The 27,141-nt window shown below is 47.9% G+C and overlaps 1 protein-coding gene across 3 annotated transcripts in view; it reads right to left on the reverse strand.

Annotated features, from left to right (window-relative positions):
- Window positions 1-27,141, reverse strand: part of btbd11a (BTB (POZ) domain containing 11a) — a 305,711-nt gene that overhangs the window by 25,022 nt on the left and 253,548 nt on the right. For 2 of the 3 annotated variants that reach the window (XM_015961280.3, XM_070547202.1), the window contains exons 4-9: window positions 26,769-26,921; window positions 23,316-23,481; window positions 17,492-17,581; window positions 14,368-14,469; window positions 13,670-13,763; window positions 4,982-5,117 (exon numbers count right to left, since the gene is read on the reverse strand). In XM_015961280.3, coding sequence (XP_015816766.3) covers window positions 4,982-5,117; window positions 13,670-13,763; window positions 14,368-14,469; window positions 17,492-17,581; window positions 23,316-23,481; window positions 26,769-26,921 — 741 coding nt within the window. The remainder of the gene's footprint in view (window positions 1-4,981; window positions 5,118-13,669; window positions 13,764-14,367; window positions 14,470-17,491; window positions 17,582-23,315; window positions 23,482-26,768; window positions 26,922-27,141) is intronic. The other variant, XM_015961288.3, reaches the window with a different exon arrangement.

Here is a 27,141-nt window from a genome sequence, read left to right on the forward strand (position 1 = left end):
GCACTCGTGTCGCCCTGCTGACCTCACTGCTGACAGGTCGAGCCGGTGAATGGGCGGCGGCTCTTTATAATCAGAAATCTGCCTGCCTGCAATGACTATGAGACTTTTGTGAAGAAGATGAAAAAGGCATTTGTTCACCCCAGCAGCGAGGTCTCGGACGAGACTCGGCTGCTTCAGCTTCGCCAGGGCTCCCAGACGGGAGCTCAGTACACCTCTCGCTTCCGGACGACAGCCGCTCGGTTGAGGTGCGATGACGCCGCCTTAAAGGCCGTTTATCTGGAGGGGTTGTCACCTAGAATCCGGGAGGGTATGATCGGACACGAGGCCCCACCCTCCCTGGACCTGGCAGTGGATCTGGCTCTCCAGCTGGACCGCTGCATCCTGAACAGGCCGAGCACCACGTCAGCTCCCATCCACACCAGAACGTCGCCCCGTCGTCCGGCTCACCACCGGACGGAGGAGCCGATGCACCTCGGACATCTCCCCCCTGAGGAACGGTTACAGCGCTATCAGGAGGGACGATGCGCGTACTGTGGGGATTTGGGTCACCACCGTGGCACGTGCCCAAGAAGACCGGGAAACGGTCCTTCCGGGTCGGAGTAGGGGCTGTCCTGCCCAGAGTCTCCACTTTTCCTGCTCCACACCGCACCACTCTTCCGGTCTCCCTCCACCTGGACCAAGGTCCGACCAGACTGGAGGCTCTTTTAGACACTGGGGCTGCGGAGTGTTTTATCGATCAAGGACTGGTTACTCAGCTCAAAATACCCCTCACTACCCTCGACCGACCCATCCCTGTGACCTCCGTGGACGGCCGGCCAATCATGCCGTACCATCTCACCCACCGAACCCAGGGTCTCCACATGGCTATTGACCAACACCTAGAGACCCTCCACTTCCTGGTCATCCAGGCTCCGGCTACGCCACTCATCCTGAGTCTGCCCTCATGAGCCTCACATCTCCTGGTCCACCAGCAAGGTCCTGGCCTGGGGCGCGGGTTGCCAGAACCACCATGGCTCCCCCACACCGCAGACTGGAGTAACTCCACCCAAGGACGTAGACCTAAAGCTCTTTCCTCCTAATACCATGACCTCGCTCAGGTCTTTGCTAAAGAACCCACTACCAGGCTGCCTCCTCATTGACCCTATGACCTGGAGATCAGGCTCCAGCCCGGCACCAACCCCCCTCGGGGTTGCCTGTACTCTCTCTCTCCAGCGGAGACCCGGGCTATGGACCATTACATAACGGATGCCCTCCAGAAGGTGGTCATCTGTCCCTCTACATCCCCCGGTGCCGCAGGGTTTTTCTTTGTAAAGAAGAAGGAGGGAGATCTCCGGCCCTGCATTGACTATCGAGGGTTAAATAAAATAACGATCTGGGACCGTCACCCTCTTCCTCTCATGGGCACCGCCCTGGACGCCATCACCCAAGCTGCCGTATTCACCAAACTGGACCTGCGCAGCGCTTACAACCTGATCGGTATCAAGGAGGGGGAGGAGTGGAAAACCGCGTTTATCATGCCCACTGGCCACTATGAATATTTAGTGATGCCTTTTGGCCTCTGCAACAGCCCCGCCGTCTTCCAGCGGTTCATCACAGATGTGCTAAGAGACATGTTGGGTCGCTGGGTCTTTGTATATCTAGATGACATCGTCATCTACTCCCGCACGGCCGAAGAGCACATCCGGCATGTTCGGGCTGTTCTGTCCCGCCTTCTGGATCATGAGCTGTACTGCAAACTGGAGAAGTGGGCGTTTCACCAGGAGTCCACCTCCTTCCTGGGTTTTACCATCTCCTCCTGGGGCCTGAAGATGGACCCTCAGAAGGTTCAGGCAGTAGCTCAGTGGCCTCTACCCACGACCCTGAAGCAGTTGCAGAGCTTCCTGGGTTTCTCGAACTTTTACCGGAGGTTCATACGCAACTTCAGCTCCCTCGCAGCGCCTCAGACCTCACTCACTAAAACCACTAACCAGCCTCGCCCTTTCCGCCTTACTCCAGAGGCTGTCCGTACTTTCCATGAGCTGGTCGGGCATTTTATTAAGGAACCCATCCTCTTCCACCCGGTACCAAACCCGGCCCTTCGTCGTGGAGGTGGACGCCTCTGATGTGGGAGCGGGGGCCGTCCTCTCGCAACGGGGTCCGGATTCTAAGCTCCACCCATGCGCCTACTTCTCCCGGAAGTTCTCCCCCACACAGCAGAACTATGGGGTCGGCGACAGAGAACTGCTGGCAATAAAATGGGCTCTGGAGGAATGGCGGCAGTGGCTCTTGGGGACCACCGACCCTTTTCTGATCTGGATCGACCACCAGAACCTCATCCATCTACAGACTGCCCGCCAACTCAACCCTCGTCAGGCTCGGTGGGCCCTCTTTTTCGAGCCGTACAACTTTCATGTCGCCTACCGGCCCGGCTCCAAGAACCTCAATGCGGACGCTGTCTCTCGGCGTTTCGCTCCAGATTCAACCCCCCCCCCCGAAGCCTCTGACCATTCTGCCGACCCAACGCTTCCTGGCCTCCCTCCAATGGCCATTGGAGCAATCCATACGGGCCACACTTCCTGGCGATCTGGCACCCCCAGAGACTCCACCGAACCGTCTCTACGTTCCGGTCTCCTGCCGACAAGAGGCACTCATGTGGGGGCATTGTTCACGGCTCGTGGGACATCAAGGACAAGCCGGTACCCTCCAGTTCCTCCGTCGGGCTCTCTGGTGGCCGTCCATGAGGAAGGATGTCCGTGAGTTCACGGCTGCATGTGATGTGTGTGCTCGATCCAAGTCCTCTAACCGACCTGGCGCTGGAGATTTACAGCCTCTCCCTGTGCCCAAGCGGCCGTGGTCACACATCGGGCTGGACTTTGTCTCTGGACTGCCGGCCGTCGACCACCTGGACACCATATTGACTATCATGGACCGTTTCTCCAAGGCCGTGCACTTAGTGGCCCTGGCTGGCCTCCCCACTGACAAGAGAACGGCCGAACTGCTCCTCGAACAGGTGGTGCGGCTCCATGGTTTCCCTCAGGACGTGGTTTCCGACCGAGGATCCCTGTTCGTCTCATGCTTCTGGAAAGCATTCTGTCGCCTGGTCGGCGCTTCCACCAGCCTGTCCTCTGGTTACCATCCGCAGATGAACGGTCAGACAGAGAGAGCTAACCAGCAGCTTGGACGCTACTTGCGCTGCTTCGCTTCGTCCCAGCCGACCACCTGGCCCCGCTTCCTCCTGTGGGCGGAACTGTCCCACAACCTCCAGACCTCCTCTGCCACGAGTCTGTCTCCCTTCGAGACCTGTTATGGGTACCAGCCCCCTCTGTTCGACCATCAGGTGCCTGAGGTGGAGGTCCCTGCTGCCCAGACGCTGGTCCGCCGCTGTCGGCTCACCTGGATCCGAGCCCGTGCGGCCATCACCCGGACCAACATGGAGTATGCCCGTCAACATCGCTGCCGCCACCGGCCTGGCCCCATCTTCCGGTCTGGCGACCAGGTGTAGCTCTCCTCCGCCAACCTGAGAATGCAGGCTGGCTCCAGGAAGCTCACTCCTCGCTTCCTAGGTCCGTTCCTTGTCCTCAGGGTCATCAATCCAGTCACTTACCGTCTGCGCCTCCCGGCTGCTCTCCGGATCCACCCGGTCTTTCACATCTCCAAGCTGAAGCCGGTGGTCTCCTCTCCACCCTCCGATGACCCGGCTGCCTCCGCCCCGCTGTGTGGAGGAGGATCACATCTACAAGGTCTGCAAGGTTCTGGACGCTCGCCCCCGGGGATGTGGTTGGCTGTACCTGGTGGACTGGGAGGGATACGGCCCGGAGGAGCGCTCTTGGGAGCCCACGAGCTCGTTTGTCGACCCTACCCTGCTATCTGACTTCTGGGCCCGCCGTCCTGGGACTTCGGGAGCCGTCCGTCGGGGGGGGGGGGGGGGGGGGGGGGGGGTCCTGTCACGAACTCCTCCAGCTGACTTCATTTCCCGGCATTCTCGCCACCACTTCCCATCATTCCCGCCACCTACGTGGCCGCGGACGTCATCACGCCGGCACTATAAACGGAAGTGCCGGCATTCATTCATTACTCTGTCATCGTTCCTACCCTACTTTGTATCGATTTCCCAGGCTTACCAGCCCTCAAACCTAACCTTAAGGATCTAAACCACGCTGTTTATCTCCACCACTCCGCGTCTGGGCAACAGACCTCCTCAGCCACGCTTCAGCTCTGCCACCAAACCTGACAGTTTCACCTATACTGACACAAAACAGTAGGAGTTCAAAGCCCTGCCCTCCTCCATGTAAATAAATGAAACTTTTTCCAAACTAAAAAAACAAACAAACAATGATAAATAAAACTTTTTTGTTAATAAAAACATTGTGATGATAAGCAAGCGGGACTTTCAACTCCAGTCCTCGGAACATTCAGTTACTAAGATCAAACCCACACCAATAATTAGTCTGAGCTTGGTCAGTTTGCTACTTTTGGCCACTTTTTGATTGCTATATGACTAGAAAGTTTGAAAATATAATGCTAGGAGAAAATAATTGGATGCCTAAAACTGTTCAACTTTATCAGATCAGTGGTTGGTTCATCTAACGTGGGTGAAAGAGAAACACTTAAAAAAAGCTGTCTAAGGTTCCTAACCTGCATCTCATCTGTCTCTAATTCAGTTAAAACCTGCTCACAACACATTGCAGCATGATCACCACTCTATAATTGATTGTCTTAATAATGCTTCATTGTGCTCCTGTCGCTACTCGATCCACTCCATTTCCCCACCGCCCTGAATGTTAATGAGCATTATCTTATTTAGCTGCATTGGAGTGCAGACCAGCAGACTGTGGAGCTCATCACCGCCCCGCTCTCCGGTAGAGAAACTGAGACGTCTCATGTGCTGCAGGATTTAGTGAGGGGGCAGATGGAGCAGAAAGCAGGGCTTGTAAATGGATCAATAGTGTGGTAATGGATGGATTTACAGAGACGGGAGCCTGTGTGTGATTGCTTGTATCACCTGTGTCCGTGTGATGCTGCCAGGCTGAAGGAGTTCATGTCTCCCATCGGGGCGGAGGAGATGCCATTTCGACACAATGTCCCAATCATGGGGTCGGCTCCTCTTTCCAAAAGCAAGCTCACCAACTCAAAGTTACCTAAGGAGTATAAAGGAGCAAAACAAATAAGCACACACATGTTGCACATTTTGTGATAATACCAAGCAGCATTAAGAATAAGTCAATAAGATACAATGCCTAGCCCAAAAATGGTCTAATATTTAATTGGACCTCCTTTAGCTTTGATTATGGAAAAATATTTGCCATGGCTTTCATTCATTAGCATCTGTTATTTCCAGTCAGTGTTGCATTAATTTTTCACCATGATCTTGTATTGAAGATGGTAGAGTCCGACTACTACAGAGAGCCTTCTCCAGCACATCCAAGCGATTGTCAATGGGGTTAAGGCCTGGACTCTGTAGTTGCATTCCAAGTGTGAGAATGATTCTTGTCTCCAACCCCGCGCAGATCTGGCTAGCGGAGCATATTATTTGCCAACATTAATTCTGCAATTTGTCCAGACCAACCAAAATCTTCTACATCAATGTCCAGCTAATCATATAGTGTGATGTCACCGGCAGGTGTAGGGCCCAATTAAATCTGGTACCTATATCAGGAAGAACAAATCCACTGAGGGTAAAACCTGGTTATGTAGTATATTAGTCATCTGTGCTCATTCTTTTTGTGCATCCTGTTGCTGAACCTAGACCTGACCAACTGCAGCAAGCCCAGATCATAGTCCTGCCCCCACAGACTTGTACAGTAGGCATGATGGGTGCATCGCTTCATCTGCCTCTCTTCTTACTCTGATGCCTCCATCACTCTGGAACAGGGTCCATCTAGACTCATCAGATCACATGACCTTCTTCCTTTGCTCCAGGCTCCAGTATTGATGCTCCCTTGCAAACAAGCTTTTTTCTCCTGTTAGTATGACTAATTAATGGTTTTCTTATGGCTACACAGGGCTTCAGTCCCAATAGTTCACTCCACATTGTGTTTGTGGAAATTATTACTTTTATCATCAGTTTAATTGTTTATTTCAATGTTTAGGTGTTCAGTCAAGATTTCTTCTAGGAAGACATTTTAATAATGTGTTGGGCACTTTTAACCCCATTTCTGTAATCTCCATTGATATTTTCTTAAATGTTCCTTAGATTTCTTATTTGAATTTTACATCAAAGCTTTGCAGATTTTCTCACGCAGGTTTTTTTTAAAGCGTGCACCAGATAGTAACGAATTGGCCAGAATATAGGACAAGGTTTTTCCATTGAAAATAATTTAAAGATGTGGGGTCGTCTTATAATCAGGGTCTATGTGTCAGGACTCAGGTATCTCCCGGCTGACCTTCGGACCACAACTCCCGACATGCTCCTCGTGGGGAGCTCCCAGCGTGCTCCTCGCGGGGATTCCCTCCACGTCACAGCCAAGCAAGGCTATATATGGAAGACGCCGTGACCGGCTTCTCATCTCAGTCATCGTTTCTTCCTCACGGAGATACGACCAGAGAACTAATAAAACTATTAAACGTCTCACCTTGTTCGTCTCCTTCATCCAGTCTGATCAGCCTGACAGGATGACTGAGATCCGAATAGATTCGACGGAGATCGATCGTCTCCGCCACGAGAACGTGCAGCTGCGTTCCATGGTAGATCAGCTCAACACCAAGGTGAACTCCTTGTCCGACCACACCCTGCGTCTATCCACGGCTCTCCAACAACAGGCAAACGATCAGCAGCAACAGATCGCTGCACTCCAGCAGCCAACCCGCTCTGCTCCTAGGGAGGAGCCCCACTTCAGCCTGCCGGAGAGGTGGAACGGAGAGACGGGGAGCCCCGATGGTCTGCTCGCCACGCTGGACATGCAGTTCGAGTGTCAACCTGGACGCTACCCATCTGCGCGCTCCCGAGTGGCGCATCTCACCTCCCTGCTCTCCGGACGCGCCGCGGAGTGGGCTGCTGCGCTTTACAATTCCAAATCCCCTGCCTGCAACGACTATGCTGCGTTTGTGTCCGCTCTCCGGAAGACCTTTGTTCCCCCCAGCAGCGAAGTGGGAGCAGAGACACGCCTTCTCAAACTCCGCCAGCGAGAGCGCTCGGTGTGCGCTTATGCGTCGGAGTTTCGCACCATCTCCGCCAAGCTGCAGTGGAATGACTCCGCTCTGCGGGCCGCCTTCCTGGAGGGGCTGGCACCCTACATCCGTGATGAGTTGGCGGGAAGGGAGCTGCCTCAGACCCTGGATGAGGTGGTTGATCTGGCGCTGCGCATCGACCAGCGGGTTCTTGTTCGACCCAAGTTATCCACACGTCCACCCAGGACGCCGGTGCCTCGCCCTCGTTCACCCACGCCAGCTCCTGTACCCATGCTGGCGGAGGAGCCCATGCAGCTCGGCTACCTTCCTCCCGAGGAGAGACAACGACGGTGGCGCGAGGGCCTCTGTGCCTACTGTGGCTCTCCCGACCACCGACGCCTGGACTGCCCGCTACGATCGGGAAACGGGGGGCCCCACTGAGTATTGGGGTTGCTCAGTCTGGGTCTTCTTCTACCCCTGTCGCTACTAACCGTCTCCTTATTCCTGTCACCCTCCTCCATGGTGAGGCCTCACTCCACGTAAACGCATTGGTGGACTCGGGGGCCGCGGACAATTTCATGGACCAAGATCTGGCAAAACGCCTACGGATCCCCCTACAACCCCTGGAGAGAGTTATACCAGTGACCTCGGTGGACGGTAGGCCTCTCCAACCCTACCCAGTCCGAGACCGAACCCAGTCACTCCGTATGATCACCCAAGGCCACCAGGAGACCCTCCATTTCCTGGTCATTTCTGCTCCCTCTTCTCCTCTAATCCTGGGGTTCCCCTGGCTCCGTCTCCACGACCCTCATATTTCCTGGTCCCAGAACTGCCTGCTGGGCTGGGGGACCTCGTGCCAGACCCACCTCGTTCCTCCTCCATCCTCGGCGGGTCTTCCGGACGGGGGCCCCGGCTCCACACCGCCCCACCTGCCGCTGCCCTATCGGGACCTGGCCGCGGTGTTCGACAAGCGGCGCGCCACCTCCCTGCCACCTCACCGGCCATATGATATGGAGATCAAGCTGCTACCCGGAACCAGTCCTCCCCGCGGGCGCCTTTTCTCTCTCGCGCCTCCCGAGACCAAAGCGATGGAAGAATACATCGCCCAAGCCCTCCAGCAGGGGTTCATCCGACCCTCCTCCTCTCCGGGTGCCGCTGGCTTCTTCTTCGTGAAGAAAAAGGAAGGCGATCTTCGCCCCTGCATAGACTATCGGGGTCTGAACAAGATCACGGTCAAGGACCGCCATCCTCTGCCGCTCCTCACTACCGCTCTGGATGCCATCTCCCAGGCACGGATCTTTACGAAACTGGATCTCCGGAGCGCCTACAATCTGGTCCGTATAAAGGCCGGGGATGAGTGGAAGACCGCGTTCATAACACCCACCGGCCACTGGGAGTATCTGGTTATGCCCTTCGGACTATGCAATAGCCCTGCTGTCTTCCAACGTCTCATTAATGATGTCCTCCGCGACATGCTGGGACGGTGGGTGTTCGCCTATCTGGACGATATACTGATCTACTCCAAATCCGAGGCCGAACACATCCATCATGTTCGCGCCGTCCTGACCCGGCTCCTGGACCACAACCTGTACTGTAAACCCGAGAAATGCTCCTTCCATCAGCAGTCCATATCCTTCCTGGGCTATATGATCTCGGATGAAGGCATAACCATGGACCCTCAGAAAATCCAGGCGGTGAAGGACTGGCCCTTGCCAACCAGCCTGAAACAACTGCAGAGTTTTCTGGGTTTCTGCAACTTTTACCGCCGTTTCATAAAGAACTATAGCACCCTCGTAGCCCCTCTCACCTCTCTCACTCGACCAGGCTCCCCTGGCCAGCTGTTTCGTCTAACTCCAGACGCCATTCGGGCCTTCCGCCACCTGGTCACCCGCTTTACCTCAGCCCCGATCCTCCGCCATCCAGATCCTGCAGTTCCCTTTGTGGTCGAGGTCGACGCCTCTGACGTCGGCGCCGGCGCCATTCTGTCTCAAGGCGGGCTCGACGACAGGCTCCATCCCTGCGCCTACTTCTCCAGGAAGTTTTCCACCACCCAGCAGAAGTACGGTGTGGGCGACCGTGAGTTACTGGCCATAAAATGGGCATTGGAGGAATGGAGGCAGTGGCTTCTGGGCACCACTCGGCCTTTCACGATCTGGACTGACCATCAGAACCTGACCCACATTAAATCTGCCAAGCAGCTTAATCCTCGCCAGGCTCGCTGGGCCCTCTTCTTTGAACCCTACGACTTCCATCTCGCCTACCGCCCGGGAGCCACGAACCAGAAGGCGGACGCCCTCTCCCGTCAATTCACCCACTCCACGCCCTCGTCCGAGCCAGCGCCAATCCTCCCGGAACACCGTTTCCTGGGCCAACTGAGGTGGCCGTTGGAGGAAGCTATCCAGAACGCCCTCCGGGACGACCCCGCGCCTCCAGAGACCCCCGCGGGTCGCCTCTATGTCCCCACGGCCTGTCGCAGCGAGGCGTTGTCCTGGGCCCACTCATCACGCCTGTCTGGCCACGCTGGTTTCTCCAGAACTCTTAAATTCCTCCAGCGAGCCCTCTGGTGGCCAGGCATGGCGAGGGATGTGAAAGAATACACCAGCACCTGTGATGTCTGTGCCCGCTCCAAGAACCCCAACCAGGCCTCGGCTGGTGCCCTCCGACCTCTTCCGGTGCCCAGCCGCCCCTGGTCCCACGTGGGGCTGGACTTCGTCACGGGTCTCCCGCCGGTCAATAACCTCAACACTGTCATGACGGTTACGGACCGCTTTTCCAAGTCTGTCCATTTCATCGCCCTTCCGGGTCTCCCCTCAGCCCAACGCACAGCGGAACTGTTCCTGGAGAACGTGGTGCGCCTCCACGGGTTCCCAGTCGACGTGGTCTCGGATCGGGGGCCCCAGTTCACGGCCCGGTTTTGGAAAGCTTTCTGTCGGCTGATGGGAGCATCGGTCAGTCTATCTTCAGGCTACCACCCGCAGACCAATGGCCAGACGGAGCGGGCTAACCAACAGCTGGGTCGGTACCTTCGTTGTTTTGTCTCGGCTCAACCCTCGCAGTGGCCTAAATACCTCCTCTGGGCGGAGCTGTCCCACAATCTTCACACCTCATCTGCCACTCGGCTGTCCCCTTTCGAGGTCTGCTATGGCTTCCAGCCCCCGGTCTTTGCCCACCAAGAACCCGAGGTCGCCGTTCCGGCAGCGGAAGCCATGGTGAGACGCTGCAAGAACGCCTGGATCAAAGCACGAGCCTCCATAACCAGAGCTAACACCAGCTATGCTCACCAGCATCTCCGTCGACACCGTCCTGGTCCCTCCTATGCTCCTGGGGACAAGGTCTGGGTGTCCACGGCTGACCTTCGGGTCTGTGCTGGGTCCAAGAAACTCGCCCCTCGGTTCCTCGGCCCATACCCCATCCAAAGGGTCATCAACCCGGTCACGTACCGGTTGCGGCTGCCGGCTACTCTCCGCATCCATCCCACCTTCCATACCTCCCGGCTCAAGCCCTACGTGGAGTCCTCCCTTCTCCCGCCTCCGGCTCCGGCGCCGCCTCCTGCCCGCTTCCTCGACGGTGATCCTATCTACACCGTCCGGCGCATCCTGGACGCTCGCCGCAGGGGTCGGGGCTGGCAGTACCTGGTGGACTGGAAGGACTATGGCCCCGAGGAACGCTCCTGGGAGCCGGCTCGGTCCATCCTGGACCCTTCACTGATCTCTGACTTCTGGGTCCGCCGGGGTCGCGCTGGGACTTCTGGAGCCGTCCCTGGACCGGGGGGTCCTGTCAGGACTCAGGTATCTCCCGGCTGACCTTCGGACCACAACTCCCGACATGCTCCTCGTGGGGAGCTCCCAGCGTGCTCCTCGCGGGGATTCCCTCCACGTCACAGCCAAGCAAGGCTATATATGGAAGACGCCGTGACCGGCTTCTCATCTCAGTCATCGTTTCTTCCTCACGGAGATACGACCAGAGAACTAATAAAACTATTAAACGTCTCACCTTGTTCGTCTCCTTCATCCAGTCTGATCAGCCTGACACTATGCATTCACCCATGCTATTTGTCTGGGGTCATTACATGCCCTTAATAGCAGAGGGCGCCAGGCTGTATGTTTTCAACAAGAGAAAAAAAAATGGAGATGAGCGGTCCGGAGAAGAGTGGACTGAAGGTTGGGCAAGTTAACAAGCTACAAAGGCAGAGTTATGCAAATTTTAAGATGACGGTGTTCAATTCAGCAGAGGCGTCAAACATTGCATTCATGGATGCCTTGGATGGCAGTGAGGCTGACGTTAATGACTGGTGTAGCGATCTGATGGTACACCGGGACCGCAGCAGCATGAGAGTGAGTTCAGCGAGGCAGAGGACATCTGCGAATAAAAGCCTCATTTGACTTTTGATTTCAAATGTCAGCAAAGTTCTGATAGTTTGCATTAAAACTGTATTTTTGCTCAGTATTTTTTCACAAATTTTCAATAAAAATAGTTTATTTAAAAAAGTGATTTATTTTTTGTTGTTTTCCTGAAGATTAGTCTTGGAAAGGGAAGTCATCTTATAATCGGATCAATACGGTATTAGAAAAATTATTTATTAAACAACAATTAAATGAGTCCAATGCTCATCTGGAGTCTGAAACTCCCAACAAATGATTTGTTTACTTAAAAAAGCTCCATTAGCAAAATTAGCTTTGGTCTTTATGGTCTTTATGTCACCTACATTATTTATTATTTAATTAGTTGGGTGTTTAATGTAACTCGTTTTCTGTGGGTGGTGAGTTTTAACCTCTTGTTACCATGGCAACGAGGCTTTCCCGAAGGTTAATGGAACACGATTGCATTTCAGCTCGGAAACAAGATTAATTCAATCGTAATCGAGTGAAGATTTTTAATTTAGGTAAAAGATGAGTATATACAAAAGTGGAACAAGTTACAGCCTAACAGTTTCAATAAAACAGCACAAATTTTGAATAAAGGAAAAACTGTTACCCCCAAATTCCACTACCTCCGCTCCGGTCCGCCCCCGCCTTCCGCAGCCGCTCGCTTCCGAACTCATTTTTTACTGGTACCCGCTCTACAACGGCTCCGCTCCGGTGCGGAGACCTGAGGGGGGCAAACAAGCATGCGCGGGATTTTCGAGATCTTGCGATACAGTCCGAGCAATAAACGCGGAAGTTAGATCCAAACACCCGTTGTGTGGGAGAAGCATCGGCATGAACTGTTTAATCTGCCCATCATTTGTGTTGAGAGATCAGCAGTGTTTGGATCAACAAAGTGTGACTACTTTGATAGTGGAAACTGTATTTATGGCTTACTTTTGTACATTTAAAGTTCAGCCGCCATTGATAGTTGTTAACAGTTGTTAAACCTGCGCATATGAAACAAAAAACGCCTTTTGTTTATCGATTTATTGTGAAAAACGGAAGTTGTGCTTGCTCCTTTTCCTGTTGGACGGTTGTGGTTTCTGTCCATTGACTGCGGAGGTGCTCCGGCGTCCGGCAAAAATAGGATCGATTCTATTTTTGCCGGACGCCGGAACAGAGGGCGACGCACGGCGCCGCACTGCCGGAGCACGGCCGCAGTAGTGGAATTGCTCTGATTGACTACAACGGGACCGATTTTGCTCCGGCGTTCGTGTCGGAGCGGAGGTAGTGGAATTTGGGGGTTGTTAATGATTTTCTAAGACTTTTGACTATTTTAATTTAGCTACTATTTAGCATAGCTGAGATCGTGGATGCAAGCGGCCGAAATGAATTTTCTCCGAAGAGTGGCTGGGCTCTCCCTTAGAGATAGGGTGAGAAGCTCGGTCATTTGGGAGGGGCTCGTAGTAGACCCGCTGCTCCTCTACATCGAGAGGAGCCAGTTGAGGTGGCTCAGGCATCTGATCAGGATGCCTCCTGGACGCCTCCCTGGTGAGGTTTTCCAGGCATGTCCAACCGGGAGGAGACCTAAAGGTAGACCCAGGACACGGTGGAGGGACTATGTCTCTCACCTGGCCAGGGAATGCCTTGGGATTCCCCCGGAGGAGCTGGCCCAAGTGGCTAGGGAGAGGGAAGTCTGGGCCTCTCGACTTAGGCTACTGCCCCCGTGACCCAGCTCTGGATAAGCGGATGAAAATGGATGGATGGATGGATTTGTTTTTCTATTTGATGACATTTCTGGACACAAACGGTGACTTTACCAGACATTTCCAAATGCTTGTCTATTCTGCTCGTTTGGGTCGTTCAGCAGTAAGATCATTGAAATGTTATTTTTTTTTAAAGGGGATCGAGATGATTTGATTTAATTAGGGTCATTCTTTGTTTTTCTTCACATTATTTTAACTTGGGAAACTCGTCAGTTGGGCGTAAAACTGCATTTAATGATAGAGATGATATAATTATATCTTTTCATTAATATCTGATACACTGCTGTTTTCCCCATACAGTTGTGACAAGCTTTATTGAATCAAAGGGATTAACTAAAGGTGATGAATTAATCAGATGATTAAAGTAGAGTGAGATTGCCCTCTGGTGCGCTCACAGTAAACCATCAGGAATAATAATGCATGCATTTTGAATAAGATCCTCCCAGTTCTGAGTCTCGTATGTGCTTATACCTGCTGCGGCGGCGAGCTGAAGTGGCGTTTCCGTGTAGTTCTCCGCCCCATCCTGCAGGGCGCCCTCCACATTGGCTCTATTATCCAGCAACAGCTGTGGCAGTGATGGAGGGAGAGACAAACAAGATGGGAAAATACAGAGGAGGAAAACAAGCAAGGAGAAGATGGGGTGTTACATTTAGGCTTTGCAAGAATAACAGACGTCTGGAGATCTCGTATGGAGATTTCTGGCTGCTAAACACACGCCTAGCTATACTGCTGTTTCGGATGTTGAGCCGAGGAGGAAGAATTTCTTTTCCTGTTGCCAAAATTCTGATTGTGTGGATGAATATTAATACTAATTCCAGAGGCAACTGTGCTGAAAATGCAACCTAACTTATAATTTATTGAGAATGAAGAGACACTTGGCATCCCCGAGGCTGTGTATCAAGATGTCTGAGCTGCTGTGTTTAGCTCAGCTCTGGGAGTTTCCTGCAGCAGATCATAAAGTAACAGAGAGTGGGATCACGTGTTTCAACAGTCAGCTAAGTCTTCTTAATAATCACTGCACAACCAGGAGCAAGGAAGGAGAAAGAAAAGGACATCTGGCACCATCATTATCACGATGAACCACAGCATTCGTCATCATTATCCTCATTTTAGTACAAAGGTGAGGGCAAGGCCAGAGGTTAGTGGTTACAGGTCATAAACGTCACTACCTGCACGACAGGGACGTGTCCGTGCAACACGGCGAAAGTGAGTGGCGTCGCCTGGCGCGTTTCAGGATAAACTGAGGGGTGCTTGTTTACTGTGCCTGGCACCTGGGAAGTCATAGGTGAAGTTCAGGGAGAGAGATACACATCCGTTAACATTCAGATTTCAGGGAGGGAGAAGGAGATGTGGCGGAGGGAGGAGAAGCAGTATGCAGGAGGAGGAGCGTAAGCGAAAGAGGGCAAGATGGCAGAGGGAGAGCTTCCTCTTGAGCTTCACAGCTTTAATCCTTCCTCTCGTCTCAAATCCTCACTGAAAGCATGAAACCAAGTTCTGCATCTGGCTGGACGAGGCGTCCTACATCTGTCTGGCTCCACTTTAAAAAATGTTTATTTTCCAGTGTTTCATCTCAAAAGAACCAAAATGAAACCAGAAAGAAAATGACTGCAAACACTGACATGCAGAACTTGTGGTGCTGACTCATGAGCAAAGCAGCGACGGGATGAAATTAAACGACCCAAATAGGTTTTCATCGCTGAGCGAATTATCAAAACGATTTCTGAAAGTCGCCCAAAGGAAAAATAGATGTTTAATAAAATGTCACATTGCATTTGGGCTCTGAAGTTAAACAGCAGAGGGTTTTTTGTTTGTTTACAGTGATGAATTATTAATGACTTTATAATTACAGGCAGCTGAGATGAAAAACAAACAAAGATAGTGTTTGCATGAAGGAAGCTTAATAAACTGCTTTGAGTCGGTGACTTGTAGAGCCCTGCGCGGGACTGTTTTCTTCATCCCGCTCCTGCCCGCTCCCGCTGAATTTCTGACCATTACCGCCCGCACCCGCAGTGTGCATGTCTACTCCTGCCCACAACCGCAAAACTCGGAGAAATTATTACCTCACAATAAAAGAGATGTATTGAGTTTGTGTCCTCTCTGGTCCTGGAGAAAACATGTCATTTTGTAGTCTATACCAGGGGTCGGCAACCCGCGGCTCTCTGTGCTTGTAAAATAATGAATGGATATTTAAATAAAATGCTTTATATTTTACTGAATTAATTTTATATCTGTATGTTATTTCTAAATGTAAAGATTGTCTGCGTGAACCTGAACAGTTCCGGGTCACGCTTGTGCGTAATCATATGCGCTTTCTGAGCTGAAGAGGATGTGAGATTCTGGGCTTCTCCTCAGACGGCTCAGGGATGCGTCGCCACATTGGAGACAGGAACAAGCGCTATTCAGCCAAAGTTTCATAATCAGGGAACATTTTCTAAGTGACAAGTCTCTCTGAGAGACTGGGTTTGGAAAACTCTCACTTCAGTGGGAGGAATCTTCCCGCATGGCTCTGGTTCTGCGACACGCTCCAAGCCCCTCTCCACATCTTCAGCTCGCTGTGCACCTTATGTACACGCTGACAGTGAGCTGCGCTGAGCAGTGTCCAGCTCAGATGTTCAGATGGGAACCATTTCTTGAGTGATTTAGCTACATCTGCGATGTGCGTAACGAATAAGTCAGTTCGTCTACGTGCGTCGGGGTGATTCTTTCTATTCTTTCTCCGTCAAAATAAACGGTCAATTACAGGAACTATCCGTTCATCACAAGCCCTGCTTTTGACGTTTTGTTTTCTTGTAAAAATTGTTGGAAAGAGATAAAATGTAACTTGATTACCACCAGAGCACTGCCCCGTTATCTCCGTGACTGTAAATGAGGGGGAAAAAAAATGATCGGATCCTGCACGTCTTTTAACACATTGGTCAGGTTTGACGCACTTTGTTTTCATTTAGTTTTTAACCCTTTAACGCCGATGCGTCACCAGGATCACTGCCGGTGACGCATCGGCGCATGCGATTTCAGATAACTCCTCGCTACTTAAACTATAAAATTTTTTAAAATAACATAAAGGAGCTACTCTGTGGTGCTTAAAGGGTTAATGAAATCAAGGCCGTTTAATCAGGCAGTGATCGGGGTTGCTTTTCTAAGAGAGACCTGAATGAGAAATATTAACACAATCAGAGAAACTCCTCCAAATGTCTGACTTGCCTTGCTTTTGTTTTTGTGTCATAAATGCCTTGTTTCAGCTTCTTTTCAACATCAGTTGCCGACTCCATCATACTCATCCCGATCCCGCACTGTTTCTTTTAGCCGACCGTTCCCGCCCACAGCAAAGTTCACACCGCCCGCCCCCGCAAGATTTGTGTTGGGTCCCGCGGGACCCGGCGGGACCCAATCCCGATGCAGCCCTCTAGTGACTTGCAACATCTGGTTTTACGTTACTGAAGCACTCAGCTCATCAGATTTACTGTAATTAGATACATGCAGACATCTTTGGGGTCTGTTACACTCAGAAGTACATTTGTACGTTTGGTTTTACTCTTCGCAGGTCAATTATTCCCCAGAAAATGCTACTTTTTAGCAGGCAGATTTGCATGTTGGAAAAATCGGGTTTTATGACTATTTTAGCTTATTTCGAAAAAGCGTAGAAACTAAAACCATGAAACTCTCTGCACCAGTGGAATCTTTTTGAGAGGCCCTGCTTTGCTTTTGAGTCAACACAGAAACAAAAAAAGCCAATGGAGCAATCACAACAGTAACTCGGCAGGTGGAGAGATGATGATGAGCCTTTTATTTGAGAGGAAAGCAGCAAACATGGAAAACACACACACACACACACACACACACACACACACACACACACACACACACACACACACACACACACACACACACACACACACACGCCAGAATTTATGATTACACATCTTCAATCTTACAGAACTGATAAGAACAATAAACCTTAGTCTTTGGCAGCACGTTACACAAAGTGCACCTGCTTGTTTAACAGTAATATATTGTTGATGGTCTATAAAGCAAACTGCTGCTGGATATCTGCAGAGGGACATGAATGATGTGACTGCCAGTGGCGAGGGATGTTTGGTGGATTATTAATCAGCAGGAGTGGAAAGAGAAGCCGTCTCTGCAAATAAAAACTTGTGCACTTCGTGTAGCGAGCAGAAAGCTGAGAGCAGGTGAGGCACAGAGTCGAGAGAGATCAGGAATGCTCACAGAAACCAAACTAAATCGAAGACCATTGAACTGGAACAACGTCTGGAATCTGCTGACATCAGAACTGACCTCGCTGTTGATGTCGGCGCCGGCGTCGAGGAGCATCTGTACCATGGCCTCGTCGCCGCGGACGCAGGAGTACATGAGGGGGGTCATTCCCTGCAGGAGGGGAGAACAAAAAGAAACTGTTTAGTGCTCTAAAGTTCGAGTTGTGATGCAAAAACTTATTTAGGTGACATTGATCTTTGTAATTGTCAAAGTTAAAGCTTGCTCTCTTTGTGTGATATTTAAACAGACTAAAACATAAATCTTTATATGACATTTTTGTGAAACAAAAGCTGGATCTAAAGACACTGTAGAGCCTTTGGGTCTCCCAGAATCCCAGCAGGCTCGTCTTCAATACAGCGTGCTGGAAATCAAAAGAAAAAGATGTGGCTCCTTTAAAAGAACAATTTCCGGCTCCACATTTCTGCTGTAAAATCCCTCCTTCAGTTGGTTCACGGTGGTTTTAGTCATCATAACTGGTCTCCTGGTGCGATCAGAGGTGATCATCCCATATCTCTGCATGCCACCATATGCACACGGCGCTTCAGCCTCTCTCGCCCACACACATTATGCTCAGAGCTGCAGAGAAAAATGTCATCAGTTGTCTCAACAAAACAACAGAGTTCATCCCATTTTTCAGACCCACTGAAGTGTTTGGGATGATGACTTCCATCATATGTCCGATCCGGATCGTTATGCTTAACAGAGGCCTTTTATGACTCGCTCATAACCCTCTGCAGCACTTTGTTCGGAAGATTTAAATCCATCCGTAGTGATTCATCCTTTAACACGTCCTGGACTCTGATCTACTTAATCAGCAGGCCGTTACAGACTCGGATGATCATCGTGATTAGTTCAGATGTGAAGGCAATCTGCAGTTTTCACTTTACTGCTCCTTTAATGCCGTCTGCACCCTTGCTCGGTTCAGACCATGTCACAGAGATTTAAAAGCTCATATGGCCTTTTACTGAATACAAATGATCGTATTACATCCGATCTGCAAAACTGTACTCATTAAATGTGCTTATCACTTATAGTGAGGGTTTAAAACACATTTGAACCTTCAAACTAGGAGGTTTTAGAGGCTGTGGTTAAAAATAATCACCCTGAAGATCCAAGCTAGACCGAACCAGAATGCAGTATTAGCTTCCACTTAGCAGCATGAAGAATCACCGATATTTCCACTGATTGTGGAAGGTAGAAACTCCCTAATGACATTGACATGCGGACGCAGTAAAACAGAGATATCGACTCAACCTGCCAGCGCTCAGTGCAGGAAAAGTGTTGCAGAATCAGGTTACAGCATCCTTTCATCTTTACTCTCAGGATAAACGACGGCCTACATTCTTGGCAGCAGTTTATTTGTCAAAAGCAAGTTTTTAACATTTAGTTTTATTGTAGACAAGTCCGTACAAGATACTGTTCTCTATTCTTGTTTTTGTTTTGCTGGTTCATTCATTCATTTAATCATTTTCTAAATTCTTTTTTATATTTTTACATTTTTTGTTTTTGTGAAGCGCCTCGTGATTTTATCTTGAGAGGCGCTATAGAAAAGATCTTTTCCTCTTCTTCTTCTTCTTCTTCTTCTTCTTCTTCTTCTTCTTCTTCTTCTTCTTCTGCTTCATTCATTAAATCAATCAAATTTTATTTATACAGTGTCTTTCACATCCTTTACAGAAGCAAAGGGGCTGAACAGCACTTAAACAAAATTACATAAGATAAAGATAAAACAGCATTTATAAAACTGATATTGAAAACAAAACAAAATTAAGACCATGATCCATGTTGCAGAAATAAAAACTGTGCTTGAGACGACTTTTAAATATCTGCTTTGATGGAGCCTAGAAGCTCAAAAAGGCTCGTTCCCCCCAAAATGTGTGTGTGTATAATATACAGTGCTAAGCAGCATAAATGAGTCCACTCCACTACATTAGTCAGAAAACCTTTAGTTTCCTTTCAGAATCAACATTTTCTATGAGCTACCCAAGCCCCCACCATGCGGCTCAAAAATTGAGTCCAACCCGGAAGTACCAAAAATTGCAGTTCCACCCTCATCCACTGGGGGCTGGTGTCAGAAGCGAGCAAATCCTCATTGACTCCCATGTTAAAAATACCAATTTCACAGCAGAAATAAACATGTTTACAGCCTGGTACCAAAACATGTTTTTGGTTTAAATGATCTAGTTTACACTCATGACAACTCTGAGGGGGTGAACTTTTTTCTCACTCTTCTGTTTAAGTGTATTAAAAGCCTAAAATTCTGTATAATTAATGAGCATCAGACCCACGTGACCACAGAGCTAGCTCCTTGGAAAGGCCTCAGTAGAGCCTCGGTCTGGCTTGGAAACTGCTCCGGGATTTTGAGTTTCTGTGTTTGTGTATTCTGTTTTGGATATTTTTTGTGCAATTGTTGGACAAAATGACTTGCTGTGGCATTAATTGCACTAATAGAGCGTCCAAGGAGTCTCCACTTCATTTTTTTCGGTAAGTAAAACTATATTTATGTATTTTAGGTCACTGCCGAGCTGAGCTTAAATCTTAACATGTACAGTTTAACCATGAAATTTAAATGTAATAGGGTAAAACCCAGTGCATTTAACATAATGCTGCACTTTAGAAAATGGGCTGAAATATAACATGTTGGTGGAGCTGGGTTCCTACTATCGGCTTGTGGAGCTCTCGGGAGACCGATGTTTTCCACCCGTTTCTCCCCTCCCCGCAGCTCGGCGCATCTCTGTCTGATCGCGGCTTCTGTCTGCTGCGCGGGCTGCCGGCTTGTGGAGCTCTGGGATGGAAACCTTTTGACCCGGTTCTCCCCAGCGGCAGCTCTGCGCATCTCAGATCGCAGCGGCGCTTGTCTGCTGTGCAGCTGCTGGCTTGTAGAGGTCTCGGAGACCTCTTTGTTCCACCCGGTTTTACCCAGCGGTCAGCCCGGCGTATCTCTGACTTAGAAGCTCCGGTGTTGTGCACAGTTAACTCCGGTTGTAGCTAGGTTGCTACCTCTGTTAGCTTAGCTCCCACCTCCGCATTAGCTTTGGGATAGCTTCAGATTAGCTTGTAGCTAGTTCGACCGGGTGTCGTCAGTTGATCCCAGCCTTACAGCCCCACCCTCAGCTCCACCTCTCTTCCCTTTTATGGAATTGTCTGGGCTTGACGGAACCTGTGACACGATCAAAATGGCGGTGGTGGCCACCTCCCATTTGGCCTCAAAAACGTGTTATTGGAGCCTAGGGAAACCTATTGTCCAATATTTATATGTCGATGGAGCTACCAAACTACTAATTTGAGTAATGATTGCAACAAGATTTGTTCATTTTCACACACAAAAAAGTGATGTTCGTAACAATTCCATTCAAGCCCATGTTGCAAAAATGAATACACCCAGATTATAGTTTTAGGAGAAAAGCCAGACTTAAGACTATATTAGAATTAACAAGCATTTAACCACAGGTGGTTCATTTAAGAGGTGTCCAGGAGACAGGTGACTATAAAAGGGCTACAAGAAAATCAGCAAAGGTTTACATATCAGTCAGAATACTGTAGTAAAAGTGATCCAAAAAATTAAGTAAGATAGACGTGCAACCATCTTACACAGATGTCCAGGCCATCCACGAAAGTTAACATCTCGACAAGAGCGTCTTCGGATTGAAAGGGTTGAAGAAAATCTTCATGCAAGTCCACTGCAGTTAGCTAAAGCTGTAGAAAGCCAAGCTGGAGTGACCGTTTCCCATGACACCATACGGCGCACACTGCAGACGAATGGCGTGCATGAGTATCGTCCACAAAGGACGCCTCTTCTAAAGCCTGTGCACAAAAAAGTACGCCTAGGATTTGCTAGGGCCCATGCTGAAAGAGATGAAGACTACTGCGACCCTATACTATGGAGTAATGAGACAAAGATCTCTGTTTTTGCAACCAACAGTTTCAAAACTGTATGGCATTGTAAAGGTGAGGACTTCAAAGAGACATGCATGATTCCTATTGAGAATCATGGTGGTGGCGGTGTCGTTATTTGGGGCTGTATGAGTGCTACTGGTTGGGGAGCTCCCTTTCATTGATGGTATCATGAACTCAACAATGTACTGAAGGAGAAGATGCTACCATCACTTCGTGCACTTGGTCGTCGTGCACTTTTCCAACATGACGATGATCCAAAACACATCCAAAGCTACTGCTGCATTTCTGAAGAAGAACAGGGTGAAGGTGATTGAATGGCCAAGTAGGTCTCCTGATCTGAACCCAAGTTGAGCATCACTCTCCATCCAGCATCCAGGCACTAAAAGAGGTTATTCTTGAAGAATGGAAAAAGATGGATGTTGCAATATGTCGCCAGCTTGTTCATTCCATGCCTAGAAGACTTGGTGCTGTCCTTGAAAATCATGGTGGTCATGCAAAATACTAGATGTAGTAGTTTTTGTGGGAGGGAGTATTCATAATTGCTTCAACCAATTTTCGTAAAACTGAAGATTTTGTGATCTAATTTATAATAATAATTAATAATATTATTAATTTCATGTTATGGAGCTAAACAAGTGTTCAATAAAACCCAGTCTTGTTAAAAATCTGGAAATTGTTCCTTCGTTCATTTAGCTACTGATTCATACCTTTTAAAGGTGTACTCATTTATGCTGGGCACTGTATAAATAAATAAATAAATAAATAAACAAATAAATAAACATATATATATATATATATATATATATATATATATATACATCTCTCTCTCTCTCTCTCTCTCTCTCTCTATCTATATATATATATATATATATATATACATATATATATATGTGTGTGTGTGTGTGTGTGTGTTTGGAAAAATGTCTTATTTCAGACACATGATGGCTTTTCTTTTGGTTGTTTTCCTTTTTCCTTCAGTGTTGACTTGAAGTCTGAGAGATTATTTTTATGACTGAATGAATTGTTTCTATCCTAATTTGTGTTCCAATAATATGTTAAAAATTATGCAGTTTGATGTTCACAATCCGTTGACTAATAACAAAAAACTTTAGCATCATTTGTTTACTTTTGCACTATTTTTCAACACACATGCACATCTGCAATATAAAAACTTCAGTAGCTTTAAAGTTTTTTTCAGGTAAAAAGTGAACACCATTAATATTTTTACTAAAATGGCCCTCAGCACAACTAAACGAACAAATTAAAACTATTCTGCATACTGGACGCAGACACTAACCAACAAAGGGCTGATACTGGACTGTAGAATGACTGCAACTTAAAAAAAAAAAACTCCAGATGAAAAAGTTACAAGACAAACTGGGAGATCCCAAGAGAAGTAAATACTTGAACTGATAGATAAGAGAAAGAAGTGGACTTCAGAGACGGAAACCGAGGGAAACACAACAAAACAGGAAGCAAAAGCAACAAAATCACAATTCCAGTTAAAATACAACAGATACAGACCCCAAGCCATGACAGCAGAAGGATGGAGGAATAAAAAAACAACAAAAATCCTGATCCCTTTTTAAAGAATGGATTTAACAAATAAAACTGGGAAGAAATGGTACATCTTTGTGCAGGGAGATAAATACGCCATTAAATATTCAGGAGCTGCCTGTATCTTTGCAGCACAGACAAACAATTACAATAAAACCAACATTTTCTTGAAACTAATCTGAATTATTTGCCTTCTGGGGGGAAAAGGCATAAATATGTATAAAGGGGAGCAGAGGGAGCAGTTTGTGCCCAGTGTGTGTGCTGCTGGTCTGCCAGGTTTCACTTGTTAGAACTTCATAAGTCATTGTGCATCACTTTCCACTTTTTGTGTGTGAGTGTGGGAGGTTGGAGCTGCGTATGTGTGTGTAGGAGGAGTGTGTGTTAGGAGCCAGACCTGCTCGCTCATGCTGTTGATGCCATCGGGCCCCAGCAGGTTAACGGCCTGCTTGACCAGGTCTGTCCGTCCGCAGTTGAGCATCCTGAAGCCCAGATCCTGCAGGAACTTGGCCTCTGTGGAGGCTGCGTCCAACTTTCTGGTGGCACAGAAACAATCTTCCGCTCTGCAGATGCAAGCAGCAGATACATTATCATGATTAAGTGGGAGCTTATCTCAGAAATGGATTTTAGGATCAGTGAGTAATCATCTCTCCCCACCCCACACGCTGAGAGGGAAATTATTGTTTCTTGGCTTTTCACAACCAAAATGAACCACAACTTTATAAGCACCGAGCTGTTTAAATTCAAAGTCAATTATCTGAGGCTGTCAGCGCTCACTTCTGTCGCTTTATTTGCTGCTTTTTTGCAGGTGAGGCTTCCGCCGTCACTCGTCATTTCTCAGGAAACCCCTTAAACGATGCTGCGAACCGCTGTAGCTCCCAACAGGGTCGCTGAGAAACCTCAACATGATATTTATCAAATCCTACCAGACAATTATATCTGGCATTTGGAAAGAGATGCTAATTGGTTAATTTACACCTCCAGTGTTCCCTTTCATTACTTCCACACAAATATTAGAAACGTGAAATTAAACTCATGACACTGAATCTGTTACTAACTGTGGATAAAAGGAAACGTGGACTTTAAAGGGACTTTACGGAGTTTTGAATTTTTATGCTCGCGATTGCCCCCTCAGGGCCAAAAGCGTAACGGCAGCTTCAATAGTAGGCTCGTGCACGAGGCGCGCATGCTGTACGTGCACACTCCTTAACGAAAATAACAGCTAAGACAGTCCCGTGTGTGTGTGTGTGTGTGTGTGTGTGTGTGTGTGTGTGTGGCCCGGAGGACAGAGGACAGGAGATCACGCAGCTAATTAATTAAATAATTTGGTTCTGTAGCTTTCTCTTCAGCACAGCTGACAAATGTTTATGATGGGTCAGTCCTCCTGCATGCTCAGATCATTCCCTTCCCTTGCTTGAAAAATTGTTCCAAAATGAAAGTTGAACCCAAATCTTTTTTTATCTGTGAATTCAAAGCCGTTCGGCGAGTCTAAAAAAAAAATTTGGGCATCTTACTGTAAAAAATATACCATTAATGTAAAAAAGAAACTTTACCTAAACAATATTCACATCCAGAGTCGAACCGAGGTCTTCTACACGTGAGTGTGACATCTTACTAGGTGAACTAAAGCGCCAGTGACGTCTTTAATATCTGTAGTATTTATATCCTTGATGACAGCTGAATCAACGTTCAAAGAACGGTTCCGAGCGAAAATGGCTATTTTGTTGCTAATTTGCAGGAAATATCTAGAAGAAAGTTCTACAGAAAGTAGCTAAGGGTCCTCAGAAATGTAGCTAGCTTTGTCACTAGGCGTTAGGAACAGCGACAAAGTCGCTGAGTTGGCACTGCCTCTCTCTCTGCTGCTAAAGCTACTGATAGCAAATGCTACGGGTGATGCCTGAGCGTGAACATGCATGAAGCAGCCTGCTCGACCCGAGCATCTCTCTTTTTCTGTGATTTTACAGAAAAACAGGCAATCACAGTAAAAATGCCAGGGCTCATTCTACAGGACCAGGGCATTGCAGGAGAATGTATGAAGAAGAAATTTATTATTTCTATACATGTTTTAGCTGTCACACTTCCATAATGCCCCTTTAAAGAGAACAGATTTTTATTGTTGCTGCTGTCCTTTAGATAGGGACAAAAACACTTCATGTATAATGTTTTTAATTAGACAGAGCAGCTTAACAAGACTGCAGTCATTCTAGCAGCTCATTCAGGCTGTAATGAGCTAATATCTGCATGTTGATGCCTACATCACCTGTATACTAACTATGGCTGTGCAGTTGATGTAATTAGCATTTTAATTTAGACTCAAAACAATCACTAAAACAATCTAAAATGCAAAGAATGATTGTTGTTAGAATAAGTTTGTCATTCTGCTTTGCAAGAATGCAAAAATCACAGAGAAATCAGTATTTTGTTTAGTGAGTCAGACACATTTTGGATTAACTCTAGTAGTTCTCCAGGTTATTATTATTATTTTTTTTACTTCTCAGGCTCCTTTTTTCTGACCTATAAATCATTCAGGCATGAAAAGACTCATTTTTGCCAACTTGCTTCAAACAACTAAACTTTTTTCTTTTTTAAATTGGACCTGCAGGCTCTTTGTAACCAAAAGCCTGTCACACACACTCAATTTGTTCTAATTTATTTTGATTAATCCTACAAAGGAGTTGCCCCAAACCAGAGTTTGACAGGAGTTTTTAAGTATTCATCTGCAGGTGTTGAGTCAGAGCTGAACATTTTTCTTATTTTTAAAGCCACACTGTTCACCTGCTGCAGAAATTTGCCATTTCTTTAATACTTCACACACCTCCTCAGAACTTTTTTCAAGGACACTCTATACGTGCTGTTATTTTCCAAGATTCCAGTTAATCGCTGTTTGAGGATCTCCGTGTTGCTGCCAAAGCCAACTCAGGACCTCCAGAGGACGGCTGGATGATTGGAATGTAAAATCAGATTACAGAGACATATTTTTACTAGAAGCTGCAGGATCTCCTTTTGTGTGTGTGAATCATCAGATCTTTCTGATATTAGATCAAACGGACATTTTGCTGATTCAGCACCTCGGCTCTGATGAAGACCGCTGACAATTGTGATTGAAAATGTAAAGAAAGAGAGAGAGTGAATAAGAAAGAGGGAAATCAGTGGATACTGAGGACAGTGGAATAGGTAGGCAGAGCAGAACAAGGAGAGAGTGGTGAAGAAAGTCACAACATGACATGAGAATAATACTTGTAAAACAACGTGTTTTAGCTCAGTTTGTCGGCTGCAGAAGCACATTAATAAACAAGAAACGTGAAGTTGCCATCTTAAAAAAATGGATCGAGAGACTATTTGTGTAATATGCTTGTCGCCTCAGCCACTAGATGGTGCCATCGGATAAGAGAAATACTCCAGAACGAGACTTAAATATGTTTCGCTTCTCATCTGAAGAGCTTTGTCAATTCTGACTAGAATATGGGAGGGTCAAACTTATAAACTAGCTGTCTATTGTTGCTTAAGGAACACAAAATACCTATGAATACCCCGCCTTACCTAGCATCAGTAGCCTCAATTGTGTCATCCTTGGATGAGAAGCGAAACATCGCCAAGAAACCAAATAAGTCCAGTCGCCTTCATTCGAACCATTACCTGGTTGACTGAGAGCCTTCACCAGCATTTTCACAGCATTTTGTGGAATGGAGTTCCATTTTTCTGTATCGCTGAATGGTTTTTGCATGAGCACACTACCGATTTTGGCTAAATCCCATCAGATAACAGAAATGAATACAAAAGAAACTTCTGAAAGATAAAAGTTAGTCCTGTACACCCACTAATGGATATAGTGAGATTCACTCATTCTCACTTTATTTGTCGTGGTTCACAGTCCACGCCGGGCAGCAGCAGCCTAGCGGCCTGCCTCACGTCGTCACTGTCAACAGAGAAGCTTCGCCGATGTTCAGTGTGGGCGACTGCTACCCGAATCCACTCCATCAGCGGGGGGAGCACCAGAAACGGTCTGCAGAAGGGGAACATGCTAATGTTACAAATCACATTATTACGATAAATCTCGGCTTTTTGAAATAAAAGTAGATTCATTATAAAATACTCTTTATACCACTCATAAATAAATAAACTCACGTAAGAGAGATGATGGTCTAACAACAGATTTTCCACAAAAAAAACCTAAAGTAATTAAAGATGTCCTTAAAGATATCTGGAAGGCAGGGACACTAAAT

Source organism: Nothobranchius furzeri, chromosome 1 (assembly GCF_043380555.1).
Source record: "Nothobranchius furzeri strain GRZ-AD chromosome 1, NfurGRZ-RIMD1, whole genome shotgun sequence".
NCBI lineage: Eukaryota > Metazoa > Chordata > Actinopteri > Cyprinodontiformes > Nothobranchiidae > Nothobranchius > Nothobranchius furzeri.